This window comes from Salmo salar, chromosome 10 (assembly GCF_965601325.2).
Source record: "Salmo salar chromosome 10, fSalSal1, whole genome shotgun sequence".
Lineage (NCBI taxonomy): Eukaryota > Metazoa > Chordata > Actinopteri > Salmoniformes > Salmonidae > Salmo > Salmo salar.
This window is the reverse complement of record NC_138300.1, coordinates 50,706,383-50,728,571: the sequence shown is the minus strand read 5'-3', so window position 1 is coordinate 50,728,571 and position 22,189 is coordinate 50,706,383. Positions and strand designations below refer to the sequence as shown.

Sequence of the window (22,189 nt, the reverse complement as noted above, 5' to 3'; positions counted from 1 at the left end):
TTGCTGACATTTAATCCTAGTTACAATTCCCTGTCTTAGGTCAGTTAGGATCACCACTTTATTTTAAGAATGTGAAATGTCAGAATAATAGTAGAGAGAATGATTTATTTCAGCTTTTATTTCTTTCTTCACATTCCTAGTGGGTCAGAAGTTTACATACACTCAATTAGTATTTGGTAGCGTTGCCTTTAAATTGTTTAACTTGGGTCAAACATTTCAGGTAGCCTTCCACAAGCTTCCCACAATAAGTTGGGTGAATTTTGGCCCATTCCTCCTGACAGAGCTGGTGTAACTGAGTCAGGTTTGTCGGCCTCCTTGCTCGCACACACTTTTTCAGTTCTGCCCACACATTTTCTATAGGATTGAGGTCAGGGCTTTGTGATGGCCACGCCAATACCTTGACTTTGTTGTCCTTAAGCCATTTTTCCACAACTTTGGAAGTATACTTGGGGTTATTGTCCATTTGGAAGACCCATTTGTGACCCAAGCTTTAACTTCCTGACTGGTGTCTTGACATGTTGCTTCAATATATCCACATAATTTTCCTCCCTCATCATGCCATCTATTTTGTGAAGTGCACCAGTCCCTCCTGCAGCAAAGCAGCCCCACAACATGATCCTGCCACCCTCGTGCTTCACGGTTGGGATGGTGTTCTCCGGCTTGCAAGCCTCCCCCTTTTTCCTCCAAACATAACGATGGTCTTATGGCCAAACAGTTCTATTTTTTTAATCATCAGACCAGATGACATTTCTCCAAAAAGCACAATCTTTGTCCCCATGTGCAGCTGCAAACCATAGTCTGACTTTTTAATGGCGGTTTTAGAGCAGTGGCTTCTTCCTTGCTGAGTGGCCTTTCAGGTTATGTCGATATGGTACTCGTTTTACTGAGGATATAGATACTTTGAACCTGTTTCCTCCAGAATCTTCACAAGGTCCTTTGCTGTTGTTCTGGGATTGATTTGCACTTTTTTCATCAAAGTACGTTCACCTCTAGGAGACAGAATGTGTCTCCTTCCTGAGCAATATGACGCCTGCGTGGTCCCATGGTGTTTACACTTGCGTACTGTTGTTTGTACAGATGAATGTGATATATTCAGGCGTTTGGAAATTGCTCCCAAGGATGAACCAGACTTGTGAAGGTCTACGATTTTTTTTTCTGAGGTCTTGGCTGATTTCTTTAGATTTTCCAATGACATCAAGCAAATAGGCACTGCGTTTGAAACTAGGCCTTGAAATACATCCACAGGTACACCTCCAATTGAGTCAAATGATGTCAATTAGCCTATCAGAAGCTTCTAAAGCCATGACATAATTTTCTAGGAATTTTTGAAGCTGTTTAAAGGCACAGTCAACTTATTGTATGTAAACTTCTGACCCATTGGAATTGTGATTCAGTGAATTACAAGTGAAATAATCTGTCTGTAAACAATTGTTGGAAAAACGACTTGTGTCATGCACAAAGTAGATGTCCTAACCGACTTGCCAAAACTATAGTTTGTTAACAAGAAAATGGGTGGTTGAAAAATGAATTTTAATGACTCCAACCTAAGTGTATGTAAACTTCCAACTTCAGCTGTAATATAACTTTAACTCTAGCACCTGCAAAACGTACCTAGACGTGTGTATGTTCTTCAGCTTTTGAAAAAGAAAGGACTATTGAAAGACGAATGAAGACGCAAAAATGTCCAGTTTAAAAGAGTAGGCCATTGTGTATTTTCACATTGAGTGAAGTAATCGATTGATGTACAGTTGACCTACATGTTGCAAAGAATTATCGTTATGGTTGGGTGAATAACTGCATTGTGAAACAGAATCATTCTAATACACCATGTGGGGGAAAAAAATGACATTTTCAAACTACTGAAGGCCAAATAGCTTCCATTGGAATCTTTCAACACCCAATAAGCCCTGCACAATGCAGCCTCTGTCTGTCTGCCACTTGAATACATCGACCAGGCTAATTCTTAATTTGTCATTCTTGTGTACCTAGCAGACACATTTGGCGAGTTCTCTTGTCAATGCCAGCCTCTGCATATTATCCATACACCGAGCATCTCTTCATCATCATTTCTCAACATTGAAACATTGAAATAAAGTATTTTACTCTCAAGGCACAAACGTGGGTCCATTTCATAAATGCTGGGTCAGATCCCGTCTAGCCATGTGTGGACAGCTACTACAGCCACAGACACAACTCAGGTAGGTGAACTCCCCAAATCCCCAAACCCACCCAGACAATATGCTTACTAAGGCAATGTCGGTGGGACTATGGCTATGCTGTTCGTCGAGGAGCAACGGTCCGTTTAGGAGAGGCCCAGGCAGGCTTTATGTTGATTCATTACTCTATTAGGCCCTGTGACAGAGATAAGGACCAGCATGTTTCAAAGTGATAGCTGACTTCTGAGTTTTACCCATCACGCCACCATCACACCCACTGAGAGGGCTCCGTTAGTCAAACAACCAGACCACTGCTCCGTTTCTCCGTTCTCCCCCACTGCACTTCTTCTCAAGTCAATTACTAATGAAATGGATTTCCTTCATCGTCTCACAGAGAAATGGGAGAGAGAGATGGACTGGGCTGAAGTGTTTGGTAACTGGTGAAGACAGGAACTGAAAATATAACTTGTGAGGCCATTGTAAGTGTTATGACAAGTGTAACTTATAATATATTGTGTACCTTTCCCATGATATTGTTTTTCAGGAACATAATGAGCAATGGGGACTGCGGTATGATTAATCTTGAGTCTGTGATTCCTCTAAACAGGAAGTGAAGAAATGGATCATAAGGGGGAAGAGAGTACGGAAAGGTTCTGACAGATATTTTGGGATTTGTATGATTTTAAATAAGGAAAATATGCATGTTACATTATGACAAGGAGAAAGTCTATAATAACGAAACATAGCATTCATATATTCCTATCAACCAATTCACTTCCTCCGGTATATAGTCAAAGGTTTGAGAAAAATTTGAAAAAGGTTTGTCACATTGAGGCCACCATACAATAGTGTTCTGGGCTTGTTATTGTAGCAGCCTGCTAACAATATGAGATGCTCTGCTCTGTCCTACATGCCTTTCTATTAGCATAATAAAATCTGTCTTCTTTCGTCTCTTCTCTTGATGTTAAAAAGCCCCATGTGACAGAGACTGAGGCAGCTAGAGGAGGGGAATGAAATATGAATGAACTCCATAGAATTAACAGCAAATTGATCCAATATGTTTTTCCACACTTGCTATAGACATACACATCTTATAGTACCGTATATATTGGAAATAAAAACCCAGACAAGAGTAACAGTTTGATAGGTTCTGAAGCTAGACTTACAGTAGAAATCATTCTAGTTTTGCTACGATAACATAGATCAATTAAATTTCAACAAAGAACCCTCGTCCCGAATCCACACAGGCTACACCTGGAAGCTTTCAATCTCCAGTCAGTTATTCTATGATTATGCTTGAAAAAGGTGATTCTGCATAGTTTAAGACTGAAATTGTAATTTTTTATAAGAATTTAATTGAGCAACTATCAGAAACATATTAACAAGACTAAATTACTGTATTCACAGTATTATTTCACAGAATAAACATTGATTTATTGATTAAATGAATCCAATTTGCACGAAAACATTGTTTTTTTTTGTCTTGCCTGGCAGTGCTCAATTAGTGTCTCTGATGAAGAATCTATGGCTGACACAGAGCTTCTGAAACATCTACAGCATAAGTCTGAGGACACAGAGATTCTGAGACATCTAAGGCATAAGTCTGAGGACACAGAGCTTCTGAAACATCTACAGCATAAGTCTGAGGACACAGAGATTATGAGACATCACCATACTTGAGGCTGTGCTACAGGATATTGAATCTGCACTCTTAAAGGGAAGTAATACCACCTTAACGCCTTCGCAGGAAGTCAAGTTAACGGTCTTTGGTCCTCAGGTAATGTCTGAGAGAGAGAAACAAACTGAATGGATGTGAAGTCTACTAAAGAAACCCCAAAAAAGAAAGGCACTTTGGAGAGAATTAGAAAAATGCCAACAAATGAAGTATAAACATTTGGGAAAAATGTTGATTTCTAAAATGTTTAAAAAGTAGATAGAATAACATCATTATTTGCTGTTTTATTGTACAGTTCTTTTCAGCCTTTGCCAATATGCAGAAATGGCCATGACAGAAAGCATAGAAATTGGAATTTATTCAAATGAAAAGGTGTTTTCAGATTGTTATGATTGTAGATTGTAGGGGCCATTTGTATTTTAACTTATTGCTTTGCAGAGAAAAGGAATGGTCGTGACTTAGACTCACCATTCAAAAAACAGATTTTGTCTATATTGAGATCGGTCTATGAACTAGCTATAACATTTAGTCCCTGGCACTAGTTGTTAGTCTTTTTTGACAGCGTGTAGCCTTATTGTCTGAAAAGAGCCATACCTCCTCTGACCTTATGTTAGTAAACTCTGTAATACTGCTTCTACCCAGGAAGACACAAGGCTCAAACAGGTGGATTAGAGCTCCAGAGGAAGAAAACACTAAAACAAGAACTTAATCGCACTAAAAGCTGTTGTAGCTATGTTTATTCATACAATGCCTCAGTAGTGGGGGGAGTCCAGAATTCAACTCCATAAAGACATTTTTTTTCTTCAATCTAGATTTTATTTATTTATTTATTTCACCTTTATTTAACCAGGTAGGCTAGTTGAGAACAAGTTCTCATTTGCAACTGCGACCTGACCAAGATAAAGCGTAGCAATTCGACACATACAACAACACAGAGTTACACATGGAATAAATAACAGATTAACTGTTGCTAATTGAAGATAATGTATAACGCACATTTAAATATGTAGCCTAATGTTGGGTTGCAACGGAGGCAGCTTCATGTGTAATTTGAATGACCAAATAAGATCAATCAAATCAAATCAATGACCAGAACGTGACAGCTCAGCAAGCTGGTGTGTGTCCATAGCATCTGCTGAGTTGATACGTCTTCTAATGTACAACAACCTATGTGAGCATTTATGTGAAAGAAACAAGCTATAAAGAAAGTGAGAGAGCACCTGTGTGAGAGTATAATGCCCGAGTGCAGACAGTTAATGATGACAATTTAAAATGTTGATAAGCTAGCTGTTTCCATTGGCCAGCCAAGCCAGACGCGTCCAGGAAGTCACCTATCTAATAGATGCCACATGATATTAATGCACCGAGGCACTGCCTGTAACCTAGCAGCTAAGGGGCAATCAATCACCCACACAGCATTGCTTTCTTCTGATAAATACCCTCTCCCTGGCCAGGTAGCAGGGCTACTGGGCAGGTTAGTGTTTTTTGTCATGAATGTTGTTCTGGAGGCAGCTCTGCAGAGCGGTCACTAGCTGGCACAGCCACAAAGTCATACAACATAACCTTAACCTTAACCACACTGGTAACCCTAATGCCTGGCCCTAACCTTAAAAAGCTTATTTTTGTTTTCATGACTTTTTGCAACAGAGCCAATTTTAACTTTGCAGCTGGGCCATCTAATGGAAATCACTTGATTCTGCCTCCAGGACAAGATGCATGACAATAAACTTCAACCTGCAGTTAATGATCTCCAAAGCAGTGCTGTCAACCAGAGGCCTCCTATTAATAATTGAGTCCCTCCACCATGCCGCAGAGATACCTTACAATATTTCCAGTGTTCCTTTGGCCCAGTGGCACCGCAGAAACCTGCTCCTGGTGGCTCACTCACTTTACATGGAGAGGATCCCATCTGCATCACACCGCTCTCCTGTAGACTAGTAGGCTACTTTACTGCACCACAGAGTTACTGTACGTGAAGAATCAGACAACGAGGGTTCACTAGGTTGTCAAGTTGTAAAATATGTGTGAGGAAACAAAGATGTGTTCGATTTTTACTTATTCATGAACAGCAGTGTTAATAAGATTGGTTGTGCTTCATTGAGGCGCTGCAGGAAGTCTGTCTGTCTGTCTGTCTGTCTGTCTGTCTGTCTGTCTGTCTGTCTGTCTGTCTGTCTGTCTGTCTGTCTGTCTGTCTGTCTGTCTGTCTGTCTGTCTGTCTGGGTTCAGGGGTGTTTGATGGAGTAAAGGGAGAGAGGAGAAGAGAGGTGACAAAGAAAATAAAATAAAAGACAGAGTGACAAAGGTGATGATAGCAGAAAAACAATCCATCACACAGTACAGGAACTCCTTTTCTCAGAACAACAGTCCATCACACACTACAGGAACTCCCTTTCTCAGAACAACAGTCCATCTCACAGTACAGGAACTCCCTTTCTCAGAACAACAGTCCATCACACAGTACAGGAACTCCCTTTCTCAGAACAACAGTCCATCAAACAGTACAGGAACTCCCTTTCTCAGAACAACAGTCCATCTCACAGTACAGGAACTCCCTTTCTCAGAACAACAGTCCATCAAACAGTACAGGAACTCCCTTTCTCAGAACAACAGTCCATCTCACAGTACAGGAACTCCCTTTGTATTCCAGCATTCTAGCATGATGATTCTAGCCTCATGATTCTAACCTGATGATTCTAGCCTGATTATTCTAGCCTGATGATTTTAGCCTGATGATTCTAGCCTGATGATTCTAGCCTGATGATTCAAGCCTGATGATTCTAGCCTCATGATTCTAGCCTCATGATTCTAGCCTCATGATTCTAGCCTGATGATTCTAGCTTGATGATTCTAGCCTGATGATTCTAGCTTGATGATTCTAGCCTGATGATTCTAGCCTGATGATTCTAGCCTCACGTACTATGCATAAACATATGGAACTTTCTGAATCCTTTAGGTCTGTGTCATCTGAAGCATACGGATATATGGAAATATCACAAACAAACCAAACAAAGAGTTCATTATTCATTGACTAATAATTAACACAGCGTACAGATTTTACCCTGTTCCTGTTTTTCTTTCATATTTTAAAAGATCCTCAAAGGTTGCACAATGCTGAACACCACATCTGTAATCATAAAACCAGAAACCACTGGCCCTTCTCTCTAGCTCTCTTTCTCACTCTCTCCATCCACCAAGCCCACACAGTTCAATCCCTTTTTTTCTCTCAGAGAAAGGGGGATGGGTTGGTAAGGGGAGGACGGAGAGAAGGGGGGAGTGAATTCTAAGTGGGTCACGTGGGATGCCCCCCCCCCCCTTCCTCTGCCTGAGCCTTCACACTACAGCGGCTGATTCTCCTCCTGCTGCAAAACAACGAAGCCCAGCCGAGAGGAGAGGACAGGAGCTGGACAGAGAGAGGGAGAGAGAAAGTGAAAGGAAGAGAGAGGGAGGAGTGTTTTCTTCCTCGAGACTCAGGATCATGTTCTTCTGCAGCCATTTTCAGAAACTCTGAGCGCTCCCTCCCTCTCTGTCTCTCTCCATCAGACTGCCTAGCAACATGCGGGACTAGCCACAGCACTATCAACACAGCTCTGCCGTCTCTTACTGCTTTCTTTTAGCGGAGCAGCCTGAGAAGAATACATGCACACCGGAGCAGAGAACAGAAAACACAAGGCAAGGTGAAGGCTTCCGTTTTATTTTCGGACACATTGCAAAAGGGAAGTGGGGAGAGGAAGAGAGACAGAGAGAGGGAGAGAGAGAGAGAGACCATTGGAGAGATAGGAAAAAAGAGAGGGGGGCTGTAGTGCATAACTGAGACCAAGGATCAAGAAGAGGAAAGGGGAGGAGGAAGAGAGGAAAGAAAGAGCCCTAAACCGAAAGGCTTGGTGACGCAGAGGAGGAGAGGAGATGACGGAGACTCTGGAATGCACTGTGACAGATGGACGGATGTTACGCCAACAATAATCCATTAGGCAGACAGGGTGGAAGAGTACATTACCCCAGATTCCAGAGAAGAGGAACAGTGATGGCGTACCGAGTGTGCCGACAGACGGCACCAGCAACCACACAGTCCGTCTGCCAGCTGCAGGAGGAGGTATGTACAGTACTACATGTTTCATCAGCTCTGGCACTCAACCTCCCCCAATCCAGTCTTCTCTTTCCATCATCTCCCCCTCTCTCTCACACATCCATCTATCCATCCTCCTCTCTCTCTCTCACATCCATCTATCCATCCTCTTCCCTCAGCATAGCCAGGCTTACAGCTCTGTTGTTTCCAGACCTCTCAAAAACATTACCTGGCTGATCCAATGATTGATGCTGGCACGCCGGGCAGATCTCATTGATCCAATTCAATTAACACTGTCTCTAACCCCATGCATCATGTCCATCCCACTGACTGGGAAGTTGGCACACCAGCCCAGATGCATCGGGAAAGCTAATTGCTGAGGTGGATATTTAAAATGCATGGGGTTTGGCTCTTCATGGGGCGGCCCCTGGACTATGAAACTTTGATAGGATCTCTTTTTTAAAGCACATCATGAAAAAGACACACACACACACAGCCCCAACACAGCAGTGTACCTGAGACACACACAACCCCAACACAGCAGTTTAACTGATGAGACATACACACAGCCCCAACACAGCAATTTAACTGATGAGACACACACACAGCCCCAACACAGCAATTTAACTGATGAGACATACACACAGCCCCAACACAGCAATTTAACTGATGAGACATACACAACCCCAACACAGCAGTTTAACTGATGAGACACACACACAGCCCCAACACAGCAGTTTGACTGATGAGACACACACACAGCCCCAACACAGCAGTGTAACTGATGAGTCACACACACAGCCCCAACACAGCAGTGTAACTGATGAGACACACACACAGCTCAACACAGCAGCTTCACCTGCATACCATTGCCCACCATGCAGTCCAACTCAAATCACGTATTCTCTTTTATTCGCACAATTCTTACCAAGCGTCACCCATTCTGAGGGTTTGCTGTATAACTCACAACTACTAATACAGAATCACAAAATCCCTCTGAGTTGCTACGGCTGAATATGATTTGATAAGCAGGCATCCGATATGGTGATGAGTACATTAGATAAGGGTTTGTGTGCAGGGAGGCTCGGGTGGCCTGGCCTAGATTTGACCAGCGCCTCGGCCATGAAGTGTAGAAACACCCTGTCTATCCAGTAACATTAACCCATTCACAACCCTGTCTATACAGTAACATTAACCCATTCACAACCCTGTCTGTCCAGTAACATTAACCCATTCACAACCCTGTCTGTCCAGTAACATTAACCCATTCACAACCCTGTCTATCCAGTAACATTAACCCATTTACAACCCTGTTTGTCCAGAGAGAGAGAGAGAGAGAGAGAGAGAGGTCTTGACCGGATCCTCCAGGTCCATTGAGTGGTGAAAGAGAGTGAAGGTGTCCATTTACCAGCACCTCATATTAAAAGAATACTCACTCTAAAGGAAGCATAGCCTGCAATTCCCAGGACATTCCTTATGTTTAAAAAAAATGGAATATCTTAACAGGAACCTGAGAACTCAACTGACAGAGGACAGAATGGAAAACTACAAAGGAAGCTGAGTAAATTCAATCAGACTCAAATACACCCCACTGGACACACACTGGTTGAATCAACATTATTTCCACGTCATTTCAATGAAATGACGTGGAATAGATGTTAAATTGACGTCTGTGCCCAGTGCTTACAATAGGCTTACAATACTTGAACATGGCTGTAAAGGTTGTTCCGCTCTAAAAGGATGATGGTAATAACAAGCCGCTAAGTTATTTATAACCATGACAACAGATTAAAATCAAAGCCTTTATATGTGAGAGCGAAGGAGTCTGAGGGTACAGCATGAGATTTCACTAATTCCTTTAGACCCGTTCTGGAGCAGCCACACACACACACACACACACACACACACACACACACACACACACACACACACACACACACACACACACACACACACACACACACACACACACACACACACACACACACACACACACACACAGGAAGGGAGATGAAGACTTTAGATTGTAGTTTAGTTATTTCTGTTAGAAGCCAGCACCGGATGGAAAGACCATTAAAGCTATTCTTAGGAACAAAGCGTGTGTTAAAGTTTAGTGTAAACTGTGTTAGCTGTGCTACCTGCTCAATGCTTTGGCCTCAGACTGACTATGAATGAGTCTGGATGTAACAATTGGGGAATGCAGCCATAGCATTGTGCTACAGTCTTAGGGTTCTATTAAATCAGATCCGCTTTAGCAAACATCCGCATAGCAGTTGTTTTGGTGGTGTCGGAGGTGGAACTATGTTAGAGCTGTCAAATCCAAAAGAGGCTCCTGGCATTATACCTAAAGTAAACATTGCGATTGGCTGCACTTAGTCGCATGAACAGAAATTCCATGCAGCCTTGTTTACAAGTTGGAACACTGGAATGTGAGATGTAAACCGATTTGACCAGCCTGATCACTAGAAATAGACTTTGAATTCCAGACGTTTGAAAAGGTCCTGAGAACGTAGATATAAAAATAAAAGAACAATGATTGGCCAGCACTGGGTGAACCAAAGTCCTAACCTTAACCACTCAGAATGAGTACCTAAACTGTTAACCTTTAACCCTGTAACCATGCTGAATTAATGCATCAAAAATAGACGTTTATCCATAATATGTCGGATTTTGAAAGGAATCTATTAGATCTTTTGAATTTTATTTAAATTTTTTATTTAACTTGGCAAGTCAGTTGAGAACAAATTCTTATTTACAATGATGGCCTACCCCGGACAAACGCGGACATCGCTGGGCCAATTGTGCGCTGCCCTATATGGGACTCGCAATCACGGCCTGATGTGATACAGCCTGGATTCACACCAGGGACTGTAGTGACACCTCTTGCACTGAGATGCAGTGCCTTAGACCGCTACGCCACTCAGGAGCCCACAGGATTTGACAGCTCCAACACCGCCCAGACATCAGCAATGTGGGTGTCGGCTATCGTCGGTTAACTTCTGATCTGATTTAATCTAGGCCTTAACTTGTACACATATTGCAGATTTGTGAGAACGCTTTATCAAAACACATATCCCAGTAATGGTCTATGTACCTGCGAATAGTAAAATTTGTGTCTTAAAAACAAATCCCAGTCTAGTTGAATGATCAGCTGGGCGGATGCCAGCAGTATCTGTCTGGTATACAGTCAAATAAAACATTAACGTCCAGAGACCTTTGTTTTGCCAACATCTTTGTTTTGGCCTCTATATACAAACAGCACGCAGCTCCCTATTAAATATCAGAAGGCCTTTGACAGAGTGCCAATGACAACTATGAAACAAAGAGCGATCGATACTCTGTCGAGGCTTGCAGTTATCAAATCAAAGTTTATTGGTCACGTATACAGATTTGCAAGTGTTACAGCAGGTGCAGTGAAATGCTTGTGTTACTAACTCCAACAGGGCAGTAGAATGTCTTGTGTTACTAGCTCCAACAGGGCAGTAGAATGTCTTGTGTTACTAGCTCCAACAGGGCAGTAGAATGTCTTGTGTTACTAGCTCCAACAGGGCAGTAGAATGTCTTGTGTTACTAGCTCCAACAGTACAGTAGAATGTCTTGTGTTACTAGCTCCAACAGGGCAGTAGAATGTCTTGTGTTACTAGCTCCAACAGGGCAGTAGAATGTCTTGTGTTACTAGCTCCAACAGGGCAGTAGAATGTCTTGTGTTACTAGCTCCAACAGTACAGTAGAATGTCTTGTGTTACTAGCTCCAACAGGGCAGTAGAATGTCTTGCAAATACAATACAAATACACACATAAAATTATCACGGCAAGAAATCAGGAAATAACAACCCACAGTAGATACATTACAGTGAACATGTGTCAGAATCCACAATATAAATACGTGGTGTGTTTAGACAGTATATCATTTGGACAGAAAATGGTATGTTCAGTAGTATGTAAATTAGGATGAGCTATGTATATACAGTATATACATCAGGGATGGCCAACTCCAGTCCTCAGGGGCATGACTGCTGATAATAAGTCACCGTCAACATATTGCACTATGAACTTTGATACGTTGGAAGACTTGTGTACAATGTTAATCTTTGATCTCGGTTTGGCTGTCCAAGAAAATAAAAACTAAATATAGAATATTTGGACATCTAGGCTTTGGTACTTAATTCCATATCACCATTAAATGGTGGCTAGCATTAGCATTAGGCTAGGTGAGATTTGAGGTGCGTCGGTCACTAGCTGGATTCTAATATTTTCATGCAGCCTTTGAGATTATTGACCGCAGTGGAACAACTGGGGCCTCAATTAGCAACGCTGTAACTAATTCGCTAGTGTGGAAGTGACTGTGATGGGAGGCAAGGAAATAAATTAAATGAATGGAGTGGCACGTTCAGCAGAATGACTGGGATGCCACTCAAAGGGATGCCTGCCTGGTGCCTGATCCGACGATGTGAAATTGTCACTGGATTAGACAACAGTGTAGTCATTCCACAAACAACAAGTCAACATCTCCTCTCCTATGGATAGAGTCTGTGTGCGTGCATGTGTGTGCGCTCCCGCATATGTGTGTGTGTGTGTGCATGCATGCGTGTGCACTCCTGCATTTGTGTGTGTTAGTTCCAGCATGTGTGTGCTCTCTGCATTAGCTTCCTGATAATTAGGTCCATGTATAGGCGACAACAGAAACCTTTGGAGCGTTGGATTTGCTCTGATGTAAAGTCTGTTAACCTTTAAAGCAAAGCCAGCCATGGCCCCCACTCATTCTGCTGTAATTGCCTGCGCAGGGTAAGCACATTCTGCTGAAAAGGTTAGCGTGCACCCATCCCACCCAGTCGTCGTGATGAATGGGCAAACACTCCAAGAAAATTAAAATTGGGACGAGTGTGGTTGGCGTTTTCTCTCTCTGTCTCTCGCTGTCTCTCTCTCTCACACAGCATCACACATCATAACACAAAATAACACACCATTTTTTCCCGATGTGGCGGAACACAACAACCGCTAATAAACAAACCGAATGGAAGACAGAAAGAAACGGAGCTGTTTGTGTCACAATTGTATGGAGAGAAATGCCTCCTCCTGCCAGTATCTGTCAGCACATTTGAGTGTGTACGTGTGTGCAGGAGAACGTGTGTGTGTGTGTGTGTGTGTGTGTGTGTGTGTGTGTGTGTGTGTGTGTGTGTGTGTGTGTGTGTGTGTGTGTGTGTGTGTGTGTGTGTGTGTGTGTGTGTGTGTGTGTGTGTGTGTGTGTGTATATATGTCTGTGTACTGTATGTGTGTGTACACAGAGAGAGAGAGAGAGAGCTGGCAGGGAGGCCTCTCTCCAGGCAGGCAGAGAGGCAGGCAGGCGAGGTATTGATAAGCTGGAGGTGGAAGGTGAATGGCGGGTGAAGGCTGTTATTGCCGGCGGCTGACTGGGGCTCCAGCAGCACTGCTTGCTGGACCCTGAAAATTCATTTTGACAGATGCGTCTCCTCCCCGGCTGGCGAGGCGCGGAGCAGTGGGGGGCTGATGGCACAGGCTCACCAGAGCGGCTCAGAGTAGTGTTAGCCAGCATCATGTTGTGCAAACCAGCAATTTATACTTCCGCCTCTGGCATTAGACCCGGCTGATGATATGCAAGAGGCCCCCCTACCATCCTACCATCCCATTCAACCTCCATCATCCCCAGTCCACAAGCCCTAAGGAGTTTACATACCAGACATATGGATCATTTTACTGCCTTGTTATAGCTAGTGTTTACCTGCTTTTTAGGCCTCTGAAACAGTCTGTGGAGTCAATGGGTACTTGTTAGGTCGGCTGTTGATATGTCAGCCCCACTACCACCTATGTCTGCATTCACCTTCCCTCCTCACCAGTCTAGCTGCCTGGAGTTTTCATACTTCACCTTCTCTCCTCACCAGTCTAGCTGTCTGGAGTTTTCATACTTCACCTTCTCTCCTCACCAGTCTAGCTGCCTGGAGTTTTCATACTTCACCTTCTCTCCTCACCAGTCTAGCTGTCTGGAGTTTTCATACTTCACCTTCCCTCCTCACCAGTCTAGCTGCCTGGAGTTTTCATACTTCACCTTCCCTCCTCACCAGTCTAGCTGCCTGAAGTTTTCATACTTCACCTTCTCTCCTCACCAGTCTAGCTGTCTGGAGTTTTCATACTTCACCTTCCCTCCTCACCAGTCTAGCTGTCTGGAGTTTTCATACTTCACCTTCTCTCCTCACCAGTCTAGCTGTCTGGAGTTTTCATACTTCACCTTCCCTCCTCACCAGTCTAGCTGCCTGGAGTTTTCATACTTCACCTTCCCTCCTCACCAGTCTAGCTGCCTGGAGTTTTCATACTTCACCTTCTCTCCTCACCAGTCTAGCTGTCTGGAGTTTTCATACTTCACCTTCCCTCCTCACCAGTCTAGCTGCCTGGAGTTTTCATACTTCACCTTCTCTCCTCACCAGTCTAGCTGTCTGGAGTTTTCATACTTCACCTTCCCTCCTCACCAGTCTAGCTGTCTGGAGTTTCCATACTTCACCTTCTCTCCTCACCAGTCTAGCTGTCTGGAGTTTTCATACTTCACCTTCCCTCCTCACCAGTCTAGCTGCCTGGAGTTTTCATACTTCACCTTCCCTCCTCACCAGTCTAGCTGCCTGGAGTTTTCATACTTCACCTTCTCTCCTCACCAGTCTAGCTGCCTGGAGTTTTCATACTTCACCTTCTCTCCTCACCAGTCTAGCTGTCTGGAGTTTTCATACTTCACCTTCCCTCCTCACCAGTCTAGCTGCCTGGAGTTTTCATACTTCACCTTCCCTCCTCACCAGTCTAGCTGTCTGGAGTTTTCATACTTCACCTTCTCTCCTCACCAGTCTAGCTGTCTGGAGTTTTCATACTTCACCTTCCCTCCTCACCAGTCTAGCTGCCTGGAGTTTTCATACTTCACCAGCTGTTGTTTAGTTGGTAAATATTGAGAAATGATGTACCGTAATAACAATGTAGTTGGTAAAAATAATTCCTCATAATAGGGAACTAATTGATGTCGAATGGAACATGGCACTGGTTGTTCAAATGACTCATAAAGAATGAAAACAGCTGGTCATTATTAAGTAATTACTGTTTTACTGCCATTTTAATTATGGGTATGAGACTGTAAAGCAAAACACAACTCAAATTATCAGAAGGTGGTTGCCAGTACACAGCCACACCCTACACACACGGACATGCACCCAGACGTATACAGTAACACGTACTGTATACAACTCCCTATTACACATATGCAGTACCATAAACAGTTACAACACACATGCACAAACATACGCACACACTCACACGTACGCACACACTCACACACACACACACACACACACACACACACACGCACACACGCACACACTCGCACACACGCACACACTCGCACACACACACACACACACACACACACACACACACACACACACACACACACACACACACACACACACACACACACACACACACACACACACACACACACATAGCACACGCTCATCCCTCTGTCTGCCTTCCCCACTAGCATCTACAACCTATCGGCCATTGCAGTCGTCTTGACATCTATTTTATATTTAGTTTTAGTCTTAAAATACCTTTTAGTCTTAGTCACATTTTAGTAATTTAATCGTTTGTTAGTTTTAGTTATTATGAGTCGGCTAAAACTCGTGGACAATTTTGGTCTTGTTTTAGTCAGCCATTTTAGTCACATGATAGTAAGTGCATTTTTTAATATTAAATAATGAATATTTAGGCTACCTCTAACTTCCATCATGTGCACATTCAGATAGCCTTGTCCAGCTAGGCCTACTATCCCCTTATATACCTTAGCTAGAAACATTGATATTGTGGCAGATTGTAACCATGCCAGCCATAATTAGCAATAAATCCTTGGCTACAGGTTAAACAATTTACAGCTCTGATTTTCTCCCTATCATAACCAGGTAGATAAGAGTGGTTTCCTTGAAAAGGAGAGAATTTGAGCTTTACAAAATAGTATTACTGTACTCCTAATATTTAACAAATAGCATTCGTTTTTCCCATATAGATCTTCTTACGTGATCAAAGTAAAAATATCCTCCATGAAAGTAAGAGAAAGAGTAAACATTGTTTCTAGTTGAGGTTAGCTAAAAGTAAAGTTTCCTGGCTTCGCATCTGTTCAAAAGACTGACGAGTGACTGAAGGGACCGCCTGGGAGCTGTGTGGGAGATTCTGTGTGCTTCTGATTGGACCAAACAGATGAAAAGGAGCGCCATGTCATATTAAATGTCAATTAGTTTCACTTGGAATTCTTGTCTCCTCACATTTAACGTTATCGTTATAGTTTGAGTCAAGAAAAATAGGTTGTTGACAAGTATCTTTCGTCATAGTTATTGTGTACGTAAGATCTCACATTATTCACTCTGTCTTAACACACCTTCCATTAACAATCTACCCCAGGCAGGGTGGTTAGTAAGCAGACATATAGGGTAGCACTTCCACAAGCCAGTGGAAGTGAGTGTCAGGTTTTGTTGCTCTCCGGAATCTACAGAAATAAACAACAACCAAGGCAGTTACCATGGTGAATGCCATAACATTATACTGTACATTACTCATGCAGTGCAGCAGAGGTGTTTTATATTTGAATAGACAAGTCATTCTGAATGACTTTGATCATCCATCACTAAGAATAGATGGAAAATGCAAAGATACAACACAACATCAAAGCTATATATAAATAAAGGTGAAATAAAAAAATAAAAAAAGCTGAATGATTTTAAATATGCTTTGCTCTTCCTCATGGGAATATAGTCAGATCTCTACAACTTAAACAATTGACATATGGCTCAACGCCCCACAATGCTACAGTAGTAGGCAGAATTCTGAACATTTTCCAAGCCTGCTTCTCTGTTCTTTCCTCCCAGATAAGAGAGGTGATCCACTGAGGAGGTGACTCCGATCTCTGATCTGAAGGAGCCCAGACCTGGAGCATGATCCTGGGTGTGTCTGCAGAGTCAGTGAAGAGCCTGGGACCTGCCTCCATGGCCACAAATTCAGCACTGTCCTAGCTCTGCCACGGGACCCAAGCATCCCACTGCTGGCTCCGCGAGGGGCCTCAAGTATCCCCTTGCTAGCTCTGCCAGGAGGCCTTGTACAGTACATCCCGTACTAGCTCTGCCAGGAGGTTCACTCCCACGTGTCTGCCAGCTCAGATAACCCTCTGGCTATTGGCAAACACATGTTTGACGTGATCGAATGTGACCGCCGCCGTGCCATCCAGAGCAGCAGCAGCCCCCTGTTCCCTCCGCCTGCCGATTCACCATGCAGTGGAGACGTTGGCACTACTGCCCCATCAAGATGACCTGGACCGTGAAGCGCTCGCTCTTCCGGACCCACGTGGCGGGCCTCCTATCCCTGGCCCTCCTCTTCACACTCTTCCTTTTCTTTAGCCACCAGGACTGGCTGCCGGGCCGGACCGGGCCCCGGGACAACCCCCTGGCCTACACCGTCAGGGGCTTCCGCACGGCCAGGGCCGAAGCAAACCAGAGCCTGAGTCTGCGGAGCCTGTGGAAGGAGACGGGCTACGTGCCTCCCAAGCCCCATCTCAACATCAGCTCCCAGCAGGCTGAGGGGGGCGGTGGTGGAGGAGCCATGATGGGCGTGACGGGACTGGAGAACTCAATGAGTGCCAACAACAGTTTACAGCAGGAAATGGGCGTGGGAGGGAGGCTCAATGCCCAGCCCTATCGCTACATCCTCAACCAGCCCTTCAAGTGCAGAGACAGAACCCCGTTCCTGGTGCTGCTTATCGCTGCAGAGCCAGGCCAGGCAGACGCCAGGAATGCCATCCGGCAGACGTGGGGCAACGAGAGCGTGGCCATGGGCCTGAGCTTCGTCCGACTCTTCCTGCTGGGTTTGGGGCGTAGCTCAGACTCGTACACCCAGACCGCCATCGAGGAGGAGAGCCGGGTCCACAATGACATCATCCAGCAGGACTACCAGGACACATACTACAACCTCACCATCAAAACCCTGATGGGCATTAACTGGGTGGCCAGCCACTGCCCCCAAGCGCGCTATGTCATGAAGACAGACAGTGACATGTTTGTCAACACGGAGTATCTCATCCAGAAGCTGCTGAAGCCAGAGCTCCCGCCCAGACAGAGCTACTTCACTGGCTATCTGATGAGGGGCTACGCGCCCAACCGCAACAAGGACAGCAAGTGGTACATGCCTCCTGAGCTGTACCCTAGTGAGAGGTACCCCATCTTCTGCTCGGGGACGGGGTACGTGTTCTCCGGAGACATGGCGGAGAGGATCTACCAGGCATCTCTGAGCATACGGAGGCTGCACCTGGAGGACGTTTACGTTGGCATCTGCCTGGCCAAGCTCCGCATCGACCCCACGCCGCCGCCCAATGAGTTCCTCTTCAACCACTGGAGGGTGTCTTACTCCAGCTGTAAGTACAGCCACCTCATCACCTCCCACCAGTTCCAGCCCAACGAACTGGTGAAATACTGGAACCACCTGCAGAGCAACAAGCACAACGCCTGCATCAACATGGCCAAGGAGAAGAATGGGAAGTATAGACACAGGAAGTACCACGCAGAGAGACCTCAGTGAAGATGCCTCTACTTCATGTGGAAAGGGTGTGGACAGGAAGAGGAAATGGGATGGAAGTGGACTAGAGGAAGGGCTGGGTCTTGAAAGGGCGTGTAAAGAGAGCTCAGCACTATACACTACCTGGGAAAGAGCACTGTGTTTTTGGTATTGTGTACGGTCGATTAAAACTATTTTTTTTATTTGAGAGAAATGTTATGTATTGTAAACCTGTTGAAAACTCTTTTTAAAGGGGCAGTGAAGTGTTTATGTGCAATATGAAGCATGCACAACGCGAAAGAGAGAAGGCCAGTGGTTGATGGGGTTTTGTTATGCAACAGGTACTTCACTTTAACTTTTGGGCCAATTCTATCAAAGACCTTTCAACTATTAATGACATAAAGAGTATTTACATGGGATGGGAAAGGGGAAAGACAGAAACCTATCACGTTAATAATACCTACTACCACTACCTACAAAAAAATGGATGAATATATTTATGATGTGGACATGTAATGCTGCCCTTTTTTCAATGTTTACTTTACAGAATGATCATCAAATATGAATTAAAAGGGTTTACCTGTCAATATGCCATATATTTGTATTTACAACCAAGGTAAAAGCACTCAGAATCAGAACTGTCGGAAATGACTGAGATTGTATTTTCTAAAGCTTTACATTAGTAAGTATGAGGAGTCTGCACTTCAGTAAATGTGCAATGAATTAAATAACAATTAAATGTATTCAATTCTTGAGGTTTCTTTTGCGTTTGTTGTTTGTAATGTTGGGTAACTAACACCTTAGTTAATTAAGGCTGCCTCTTCCATTCACCAATATACGGCAACTCTTTATTTTACCATTCCGTAGTCGCCATCCATTTGACAGAGTCAAAACACTCCAGGATCCGAATCCAACAGGGAATGTGTGAAAACACTGATGAGGGAGAAAGAAATGAGTGCCATACTGTATTCTCTCATTCTCTCACCCCGAGAGAAGGAGGAAAAAGTCCAAGTCATAACAATTAGATTTTATTAGAACTGAAGACTCACTCATAGTGTTTACTCCAGATGGGCCAGGACTGAGAGATGTTCTGTACCATGTAATAGTTAGGCTATGTATTAGATGTCTACATGCTCCACTGCTCAGGGTTAGCAGTTAAAAGAGCACACATAACTGGTTGAATTGGTTGACGACTTGGAATAGCTCCCATACGAACACAATAATCTACTTATATTAATGCATAGCGAGGTGGAGCTTTTTAATCGGCAGACTTCATTGCACATCTGTCCGTCTGGTTTTAAATCAGCCATACATTTTTGAGTAATTTTGTTAATGATGCTAAGTAAAGGTCAAAGTTCACAAAGCAATGTAATAACGATACATTATATTTTAAACCCCTTTTATTAGTTGATCCGTAAATCTATGCTGATAAAATGCAATCAATCAGGCAATGTTTACTGACTGAAACAAAAAACACACATTTGGATAACAATAAACAGATATATTATTTGGTAAATATAAATATTTTTGTAATTAGTTGTACTAATAGTACCAGACTTCTGATCACCTGATATACTGTTGTAAAGTGCAGTACGGCACCAGAAAGACATCTGACAAACATCTTTCCCTGTGGGATACCTGTGATCTGCAGACTGCCTGAGCACCGATTTATAGCAGCCGTCCTTTAAACCGGCACAAGAGACAAGAAAGACCATCCTCGTCTGAGAAAGCATGTAATTCCAGCGCTGTGCAATTCATTAAACACTCAACTGGCCTAAAGTATTCATCAGCCTCAATTAATGAGAATGAAAGTCATGGCTCAAGAGGATATTGGGACCCAGGTCTGCTTCCATTCATCCATGGCCTTGGCAATCACACAGCCCAGATTACCAGCATCCGGTGCCTCCGGAAAAATATGATGAGCGGCAGAGAGGGAGAGGGAGAAGAGGGGAGGGGAAGAGAAAAGGGCAGAGAGGGGAGAGGGGGATGAGAGGAGAAAAAGTGGAGAGGAGGAGGGAGGAAGGGCAGAAGGGGTTGGGGGAGAGAAGGAGGGAGAGAGGAGGTGGGATAGAGGTGGAGAGGAGAAGGGAGAGAGGTGGAGAAGAGGACAAAGAGAGGTGGAGAGGAGGGAGAGAGGGTGAGAGGAGGAAGGAGAGAGGGCAGACGAGGTTGGGGGAGAGGAGGAGGGAGAGAGGTGGAGGAAGAGAGGAGGAGGAAGAGAGATGGAGAGGAGGAGGGAGAAAGGGCAGAAAGGGTTGGGGGAGAGGCGGGAGAGGGAGAGCGGGGGAAAGAGAAGAATAGAAGGAAGGAGCTAGTGATGAATGAACAGGAAAGAGGCCGTGACTGATCGGTATTGAAAACCTGTGCTGCTGTAAACGTGGTAAAAGTGAAGCGGGGAAACGGATTGAGATGTCGGCCATGATGAAGTGGGGGCTACGGCCTCAGCCTGGAATCTACCAGGCAGCTCAGCACTACCACAGAAACCAGAGAACTAAAATACACTTGAGGAGGAGATAGATATCCTGACCTTAAACCGGCAGAGCTGTAGTAGACCTCACCCTGATAGGCCTAAATGTACTAAGACGAATTGCAACTAAGCCTGGGCATGGTATGTTCTCTATAAAAACACAGTAAATGTAGTAACAACAGTTTCATTAGGTTTTAGAAGCTCATGACATTATAACGGGGTGTTTCTCCCATCAACAGGCCAACAGCTACATCTCAGTCATTTAGGCCTATGTTGTAATTATTTCATTGACTAGATCTACATGTAACATGTATACCACGTCTTTAAGCAGCAACATGTTGTTGTTTTTAATGATATAGAAGACAGCAACGGTCTATTAATAAATTGTCATTTTTTTGTTGTCAATTTCCTGAGCTTGTCTATCCTGAGACACAGAGCTGAATAACCTCTTCTAACAGATGGTAGATTCCAACCAAGCCTCAAGTATTCAACGATGGGGAGTGGACAGCTTCGAGACAAAATCTATTTATAAACCTCAATTGAGGGTGACAAAAATCCTGAATGGGCCATGCAGGACAGGAAGAGCGGCTAGACATCCACCTGCCAGCTCTCAGATAAACCCATTTTACCACACTATCAAACCCTCTTCTCTTCAGCCATGTAGGGGCGAACTGAGGGCTTTTGTTGAGTATAAGATAAGTCAAGGGTGAGTTGATGACAGGCATTTTGTGGAAAACAAAACCAATCCAAGAGCTGTAGGTATCGTATCATATTGTCACATTCTTCTTCGTCAGATGATAAAGAAAAATCATTGTCGGACCAAAACGCAGCGGGGTTATGTGCACTCATCTTCTTTTATTGAATTGGCAAAGAAGGAAAAACCAAAATAAACACGTACACAAAACACAATGACGAATAACAGGCCGGTAAGGCATAAAAGCTATACCTAGCACAATCTCCCACAAATTACCAAAACAAACACATACCTATTATATAGAACCCTCAATCAGAGGCAACGAGAAAACACCTGCCTCCAATTGAGGGTTCAACCCCCCAATTAACTAAACATAGAAACACAAACGACTAGACTAAACCTAGAAATACATAAACAAGAACATAGCCCAAAACCCGGAATAAATAAATCAAACACCCTTCTAAACAACCAACCACCCCGAACCACAAAACAAATACCCCCTGTCACGTCCTGACCAAACTACAACACAAATAACCCCTATTACTGGTCAGGA

At 43.9% G+C, this 22,189-nt stretch overlaps 1 protein-coding gene and 1 long non-coding RNA gene across 2 annotated transcripts; both read left to right on the top strand.

The window, feature by feature from the left end:
* Positions 1–2,417: 2,417 nt before the first annotated feature.
* On the top strand, positions 2,418–3,104 carry LOC123724420 (uncharacterized). Its single transcript, XR_006756960.2, has 2 exons — positions 2,418–2,635; positions 2,764–3,104. It is a non-coding gene; the product is annotated as an uncharacterized LOC123724420 (long non-coding RNA).
* Positions 3,105–7,143: 4,039 nt separating this feature from the next.
* On the top strand, positions 7,144–19,228 carry LOC106560555 (beta-1,3-galactosyltransferase 2). Its single transcript, XM_014123549.3, has 2 exons — positions 7,144–7,921; positions 16,801–19,228. The coding sequence occupies exon 2, from the start codon at positions 17,198–17,200 to the stop codon at positions 18,497–18,499; it is 1,302 nt and encodes a 433-aa protein (XP_013979024.3). The 5' UTR covers positions 7,144–7,921; positions 16,801–17,197; the 3' UTR covers positions 18,500–19,228.
* Positions 19,229–22,189: the final 2,961 nt, after the last annotated feature.